The sequence below is a fragment of the Scyliorhinus canicula genome, chromosome 30 (genome assembly GCF_902713615.1).
Source record: "Scyliorhinus canicula chromosome 30, sScyCan1.1, whole genome shotgun sequence".
Taxonomy (NCBI): domain Eukaryota; kingdom Metazoa; phylum Chordata; class Chondrichthyes; order Carcharhiniformes; family Scyliorhinidae; genus Scyliorhinus; species Scyliorhinus canicula.
This window is the reverse complement of record NC_052175.1, coordinates 14,892,440-14,900,820: the sequence shown is the minus strand read 5'-3', so window position 1 is coordinate 14,900,820 and position 8,381 is coordinate 14,892,440. Positions and strand designations below refer to the sequence as shown.

The 8,381-nt window shown below is 45.9% G+C and overlaps 1 protein-coding gene across 1 annotated transcript in view; it reads right to left on the bottom strand.

Moving 5' to 3' along the window:
- Positions 1 to 5,663: 5,663 nt before the first annotated feature.
- LOC119958623 (ankyrin repeat and death domain-containing protein 1A-like) overlaps positions 5,664 to 8,381 on the bottom strand; it is a 30,522-nt gene continuing 27,804 nt past the window's right edge. The window contains exon 14 of the mRNA XM_038787104.1: positions 5,664 to 5,831. Coding sequence (XP_038643032.1) covers positions 5,770 to 5,831 — 62 coding nt within the window. The 3' untranslated portion in view covers positions 5,664 to 5,769. The remainder of the gene's footprint in view (positions 5,832 to 8,381) is intronic.

The window sequence follows — 8,381 nt, the reverse complement described above, 5'->3', positions numbered from 1 at the left end:
CTGTGGTGCCAAAGGAAAGGAAGGAAAAGCCTTTCGTAAAAAATCGTGAACTTGGAAAATGCCGAAAGAGGCTGGAGTTGGACAGATGGGATTTATCTAGAACTGGCACACGTCCTCTGCACAAACAGATCCCCAAAACACACCAAACCTTTCAGTTCCCAAGATTTAAATGTGGAGTCCAAATAGGAAGAAGTGATTGTTGCAAATAGGGTCTAGTGAAGACCGAGAAAGGAGCTTGAAATGCCGTCTCAACTATTTCCAAATCCTAAAACACAGAAGTGTTACAACACCAGGTTAAAGTCCAACAGGTTTGTTTGGAATCACTCGCTTTCGGAGCACTGCTCCTTCCTCGGGTGAATGAAGAGATGGGTTCCACAAACACATATACAGACAAAGTAAATGATGCAAGTCTATACATTGAATGCGAGTATTTGCAGGTAATTAAGTCTTTACAGGTCCAGAGGGAGCAACTGGAGAAAGGGATAATCACAGGTTAATGAGGTGTGAATTGTCTCAAACCAGGACAGTTGGTAGGATTTCACAAGCCCAGGCCAGATGGTGGGGGGGTGAATGTAATGCGACATGAATCTAAGGTCCCAGTTGAGGCCGTACTCATGTGTGCGGAACTTGGCTATTAGAAACAATTCACACCTCTTTAAACTGTGATTATCCCTTTCTCCAGTTGCTCCGTCTGGACCTATAAAGACTTAATTGCCTATAAAGACTCGCATTCAAAGTATCGTCTTGCATCATTAACTTTGTCCATATAAATGTTTCCTGAACCCACCTCTTCATTCACCTGAGGAAGGAGCAGTGCTCCGAAAGCCAGTGATTTGAAACAAACCTGTTGGAGTTTAACCTGGTGTAAGACTTCTTACTGTGCTCACCCCAGTCCAACGCTGGCATCTCCACATCAAATCCTAAGAGAAGAGACACTCTGGGTTTGAGCGAATTCTAGCGGAGGCAAGGAGCAATGGTGTAGTGACTGTGCCGAGAAGAATAGAAGTAGGACAGGAATGGGAATTCATTTGTACCCAAATAGAATCGGTGTCACTGATCCACAACAAAAGGCGTTAAAATGTCAGTGACCCAGCAATAAAACAATAAGGGAGAGAGGGCCAAGCTTCTCTTTGGAGTAGATCGCAGCAGACTCTGGAATTCTTATCCGCCCAAATAAACGAGGACATCAATTGGATAACTTTAATTAAAAAATAATTTGGGGAGATAAATGGGAAGAGATTGAGAGAGAAAGAAAAACCTCAGGTGCACGTTCATTTTAATCCTACCCGCCAGGTTGTCCCACCTCTGCAAATCTATTTTGACACTATTAACCAGTCTTGTGTGACGCGTTTTGTGAAGCGAGGCACAGGTATGGACAACCTGGACCCCATCGCCAGGTAGCGAGAGCTCATCTCTGAAAGACAAAAAAGGTAACGTCTCCAATTGGGTTCGCCGGGAAACATCCATTCTTACCTAAATTAAATCTGTACCCAGAGAAGGAGCAAAGGTGTTCAGCTAATTCCTTATACCGTCGAGGAAGGGGACTGTAATATAAATGAGTAAATCATCAGCATAGGGAGACACCCAATGCTCCACCTCAAACTGACTAATGATCCTCGACTGATTCGAGGACCTCAACACCATAGAGAGTGGCTCTATTGACAGGGCGAACAGGAGTGGAGATGATGGGCAACCCAGCTCGGTACCCCTATTAAAGAGGGAATGATCAGAGTTCACAGGGACACTAGACGTTGGAGCATTTTATAATCAGCGAATCCGGGAAGCAAGTTTCTGCCCAAATTCAAACCTCCGAAGAATCTCAAATAAATACTCCCATTCAGCATCCAAAGATACTATCACCTCCGGTTTGGGTACTAGAGAGGGGGGAAAGGATAACGTATATTGAACAATTTACATACCACAATTGAATGTAACTGTGAGCACTTAAATCTCCCAAGTTCCATTTCCAGTCTGAGATCTCAGCAAGGGTTTGGGCCAATGTGGACCAGTCAGCATTCCTGCTCCTGATTGCTATTCAATGGCCGCTGGGGAAAGTAGCCCCTCATGGAACAAGGAAGCAGCTTCTGAACTGGTATCTTAGCTGACACCAGGGCAATGAGTTTTCAAATTCCAATTCCCGGAACATCACCAAACAGCCCGTCCAACTCCAAAGCCACGTTTCTATCCTCCAGGATGATTTTGAGTGGCAAAGTTAATTTGCATTTTTTTTTTCTCCGATTCACGAAGGAAGGTCGGAAGATACAGACCTATGCCCCACAGGAAATTAAGAACCACAGAGGTCCTTATTCCCTCACCGCCAGAGAATGTGGTATGCAAACACTCAGTTAACCTAAAGCCAGGACAAACCATGGCCTGTGTTTATACAGCTTGTTCAACGTCAAAAAATGTGTGTTGTTGAAAAAAATACATTTTGTTCAGGCTTTTCAAAAGGACAATTGCAAGAAAATCAATGCCAGGAGAAACAACAAGAGTGTTGATTGTTCAGCAAGTGGACTCTGGTTGGTAGAGGCATTTCCATGGAGAATGCACCAGTTGATGATGACTGACAGTTAACTGCCAAGTATTGTTCTGGCATTAGTATTCTTGCGATTGTTCTGATGAGTACCAGATGAAAAGCTTCGATAAAATGTCCTTTCTCAGCAATACCCAAGTTCTCTGTACTACCAAATGACAGACAAATGTCCTGCGGATTCTGAACACGAAGGGAGTTTGGAATGTTGGCCGACAGGGTAGTCAAAAGGAGTAAGGAAGGAGGTGTCAGAAAACTGACAAGTAAGGTCCTTGGTCATGGGGCTGGCTGGGAAGATGCAGAAGTGTAGTGGAAGGCAAGGCCACAGAGGGATTGATAAATAAGGTCAAGCATTTTGAACTGGATAAATGGGAAGGCCTCAGGAATTTGACAAACAAAGGCTCGATGGGTCCTGACAGCTGTTTCTTTTGGACTTGGTGGAGTTTGTGTTGGGCGCGACAAGGCAGACTGCAAAGCATTGTGGGAGCCATGTCAGAAGGTGGCTAAGGTACAGATAAGGGTGTGGGTGAACTGAGGGCAGAACAAAGCACCCACATCACTAAAGATGATCTACCAGTGAGGTAAATATAGGAACGAAGGGATATGCTCTGAATAGCATCTCTTTACAAGAAGCTGCTAGAATTCTTCAGAATTTACCACAAGACATGTTGCTCGTTCCTCGGCCATGCAACCCAACAGAAACAGTCGCAAAGTGTGTACTTAACATTCCAAAAACATACCCTGAGACAGGGATTGGCAGTAAATAACCAATTAACTCTTACCAACTTTTACAGATGCACCATAGAAAGCATCCTATCTGGCTGCATCACAGCCTGGTATGGCAACTGCTCGGCCCAGGACCGCAAGAAACTTCAGAGAGTCGTGAACTCAGCCCAGTCCATCACACAGACCCGCCTCCCATCCACTGACTCTGTCTATACCTCCCGCTGCCTGGGGAAAGCGGGCAGTATAATCAAAGACCCCTCCCACCCGGCTCACTCACTCTTCCAACTTCTCCCATCGGGCGAGGAATACGCACGAACAGACTCAAAACCAGCTTCTTCCCCACTGTTACCAGACTCCGAAATGACCCTCTTATGGACTGACCTCATTAACACTACACCCTGTATGCTTCATCCAATGCCAATGCTTATGTAGTTACATTGTATATCTTGTGTTGCCCTATTACGTATTTTCTTTTATTTCCTTTTCTTCCCATGTACTTAATGATCTGTTGAGCTGCTCGAATACCTTTCACTGTACCTCGGTACACGTGACAATAAACAAATCCAAATCCAAATCCAGACATAGGAACAGCTTCTTCCCCACAGCTACTAGACTCCTCAACGACTCCCCCTTGGATCCAATCCAATGCAAGAGCAGAATGGTAAACGTGCATTATCTGACCATGCCAACTGGCCAATGACCTTGTAAATGCTGTGGAGTGCTGCCCACGTGTCTTAATATTTCTCCCCACATATCAGGAGGCTCGACATCTCGGTGTACAAGAGGTTTGCCGTCCCGTGACAACTTGCCCTTGTTCTATTTCATCAGTACATGCTCAGTGCATCTCTGAGCTTGCAGTTCTTCCTCCTTTATTCCTGACATACATTCCTTTCCTCACTATACACAGGACGATCCATCGCAAATTAAGTTTGATAAAGATAATTGAAGTAAAAGCAGAGGTCTTGTAAATACCAAGCTGGAGTTACGAAGGAGAGCCAATAAGAGAGGAGTTGACCCCTTCACACATTGTGCAGCGTTAACAAAGAAAAGCAAATTTGAGTTTGGGTCTTGAGAAATGATGTTGTGCACAGCTCTCGACAGTTGTACCTTGATCTCTGTGTACGGTTCAGCTCACTGTGATATAATCCATCCTGTCAGGAATGATGGTGGACCAACTCACTGGAGGAGGAGGCTCTGTGCGGAGTCTACTCTTTCTTCCCGTGTCTGCGTGGGTTTCCTCCGGGTGCTCCGGTTTCCTCCTACAGTCCAAAGATGTGCAGGTTAGGTGGATTGGCCGTGCTAAATTGCCCCTTAGAGTGCAAGGATGTGTAGCTTAGGTTAAGGGGTTATTGGGATAGGGCAGGGAATTCGGTTTGGGTGGGGTGCTCTTTCAGAAGGTCGGTAGTGTCCCGATGGGCCGAATGGTCTCCTTCTGAATTGTAGGGATTCTAAATTAGGGATTCTTTTGGTCACAGACTCGGGGAGTAGAGTAAACCTTGCCTGGGTTGATGCTGAAACCTAATTTTGTTCAAAAGACCCCTTCAAAAGACCGAGACATCTCGGTGTCCATGTACATAGATCCCTGAAAGTTGCCACCCAGGTTGAGAGGGTTGTTAAGAAGGCGTACGGTGTGTTAGCTTTTATTGGTAGAGGGATTGAGTTTCGGAGCCATGAGGTCACGTTGCAGCTGTACAAAACTCTGGTACGGCCGCATTTGAAGTACTGCGTGCAGTTCTGGTCGCTGCATTATAGGAAGGATGTGGAAGCATTGGAAAGGGTACAGAGGAGATTTTGCCTGGTATGGGTGGGAAAGATCTTATGAGGAAAGGCTGAGGGACTTAAGGCTGTTTTCGTTAGAGAGAAGAAGGTTAAGAGGTGACTTAATTGAGGCATACAAGATGATCAGAGGGTTAGATAGGGTGGACAGTGAGAGCCTTTTTCCTCGGATGGTGATGTCCAGCACGAGGGGGCATAGCTTTAAATTGAGGGGAGATAGATATAGGACAGATGTCAGAGGCAGGTTCTTTACTCAGAGAGTAGTAAGGGCGTGGAATGCCCTGCCTGCAACAGTAGTGGACTCGCCAACACTAAGGGCATTTAAATGGTCATTGGATAGGCATATGGACGATAAGGGAATGGTGTAGATGGGCTTCAGAGGGGTTTCACAGGTCGGCACAACATCGAGGGCCGAAGGGCCTGTACTGCGCTGTAATGTTCTATGTTCTATGTTCGATTTTATCGAACCATGGTCAGACCGTCCTTAACCAACTTTCAATTTATAATTTGAAAAAAAATTCAAAGCTACAGGATCCAATCCGTATTCAGTAGCCTGCTCGACAGTCCTGTCCTGACATGATTCAGACTGTTTTATGTTTTGAGCTGCTGCGGTCAATGAGTGGGGGCCATGTGCCTTTTTAAAAAAATATCTTTTAATTATGAATCAGTTTTGAAAGATATCCCAGAAACATTGTTCAGTGACAGCTGCTCTTCTGCCTGTGACGTCTGTCCCATTTTCACATCACCGTACATCTCTGCTGTGATTCCTCCTGTGCGTTTGCCTGTCTCCGGATTTTCTCTGGATGAAGACAATAAAATAAACATTGACAAAATAAATCGCATAAAATTGAGTTAATATTCAAGAAAAGAAATGCATTGCTATCTCTAGATTATCCAGATATAATCCACATTTTCAGATCTATTGAATCAAAATTGTACTTCCTCATCCCCCCTCATATAGAATTCCAACATACCATATCCTTGTTGACTCCATCATTGAATCCCAAAGGACCAGATGCTTTTTAATTCCCATTGTACAGAACCACAACGAACTAGATCCCTATTTATTCCCATCATCAGCGGGCGACAGGGTGGCACAGTGGTTAGCACTGCTGCCTCACAGCGCCAGGGATCTCCGGGTTCAATTTCGGCCTTGGTGGTCACCTCCGTGGTGCTCCGGTTTCCTCCTGCAGTCCAAAGATGTGCCGGTGGACTGGCCGTGATGAATTGCCCCTTAGTGTCCAAAGACGTGCAGGTTCGCTGGCGTTATGGGGTTACGGAGATAGGGTGGGTTGAGTGGGCTTAGGTAGGGTGCTCTTTCAGAGGGGCAGTGCTGACTTAGATGGGCCGAATGCCGTCCTTCTGCACAGCAGGAAATTCTAAGGTACCTGTGAAGTATGTAGAATTCCAGGGCGGCATGGTGGCGCAGTGGTTAGCACTGCTGCTTCACAGCGTCGGGGTCCCAGGTACGATTCCTGGCTTGGGTCACTGTCTGTGCGGAGTCTGCGTGGGTTTCCTCCGGGTGCTCCGGTTTCCTCCCACAGTCCAAAGACGTGCAGGTTAGGTGGATTGACCGTGCTAAATTGCCCCTTAGCGTTGAAAAAGGTTAGGTGGGGTTACGGGGATAGTGGTAGTGAGGGATTAAGTGGGTTGGTGCGGACTCGATGGGCCGAATGGCCTCCTTCTGCACTGTAGTTCTATGCCACCGGGACTAATTCAGATGTCGTAATACTTAGACACCCCCTCTGCCAGGGAAGCATAAACTTCCTGTGCCCGCCCCGTCAATTTACTTTGCATGGATAATGCCCACTTTTCTTTCGGCCGTTCCATTTGGGTTGCTATTTTTTTAAATGCCATGAAGAATGCTTCAACGTCCTTTCCCTCAAATTTTGGTAGGGCCTGTATAAACCTAAGCATATCCCCACTGGGTTCTGTTCTGGGGTTAGGCTCCCCTCTTTGCAACTCTCCTTTAATTTCCAGCACTTTATGTTGACATTCCCTCTTTCTCGTTCCCGTACCTCCATTCTTTTTCATTTCTCCTCATGCTCTCATGAACTGCAGCCAAATTCTTTCCAGCTCGGTTTCCCCACCGGAAAATGCTTCTGATGCTACAGCACCTGGACTACTTGCTCGTGGGCTCTGCTGTGTTTCTAACAGACCCAAACACTCAATGAATACATCATGTATCTCTGCCCTCCTAACTTTAGCCAGCTTGCCAATCCAGTTAACCTGTCTTTTCAAAGTCCTTGTAGATAAACCAGAGGCAGGTTCTCCACTTGAAGAATGGCTTGAGCAGCTTCCAGAGCCGTCCTGTTATGCGATTGACCTGTTGCCTCTTTAATATATGCCGCATTTAAAAACATTGCTGTTTACTGCTCCAGAGATCACGGACGAGCCCCCAGATTATGTCATGACCCTCTGGGCTAGTACGCAGTCAATTCCAAGTGAAATTGGATGTTATTTTAAACTGAGCCCAAGTTGGTAAATTTAACACAAATAACCATTTAATATTTAACAGCAATATAATTAAACTGGCAAAAAAATGTAACCGTCTACTTAACGCCCCTTATCAAAACCTCCTTTTTCAACTTGCCCCACTATATACACACACAGACAACATAGAGGGAGAGGGTGGTGGAGAGGGAAGAAAAATTATGATAACGTAAAAAGGACAAAGGATCTCCGATGCACTGGGATGATTACCCGTTTAAATCTTTCAGGAGTTCAAGCGTTCGATATGATGCTTCTTCCTTCTAAACTTGAGCGGGTTTTCAGTGACAAGACCGTCTACTTTCTTTACAGATTCAAGATTATTGCAACTATCTATTGGGCTGCACGGTAGCACAGTGGTTAGCACTGTGGCTTCGCAGCGCCAGGGTCCCAGGTTCGATTCCCCGCTGGGTCACTGTCTGTGCGGAGTCTGCACGTCCTCCCCGTGTCTGCGTGGGTTTCCTCCGGGTGCTCCGGTTTCCCCCCACAGTCCAAAGACGTGCAGGTTAGGTGGATTGGCCGTGATAAAATTGCCACTGAGTGACCAAAAAAGTTAGGAGGGGTTCTTGGGTTAAGGCAACAGGGTGGAAGTGAGGGCTCAAGTGGGACGGTGCAGACTCGATGGGCCGAATGGCCTCCTTCTGCACTGTATGTTCTATGTAAGTGGGGGTCCACGGTCAACATATAGAAATATTCCCAGTGTCCGGGGCAAAATTAACTGGAATTAATAAAAATTGGGTTGATCACATAATTAACAAGAAAGTTGAGTCACAAAGGTGCTCATAACACATCATTGTGGCCTTTCTGAAAGACACAATTCAGCCCCGCCCACACGAGAATCGTTCTTGATCGTTCTCAC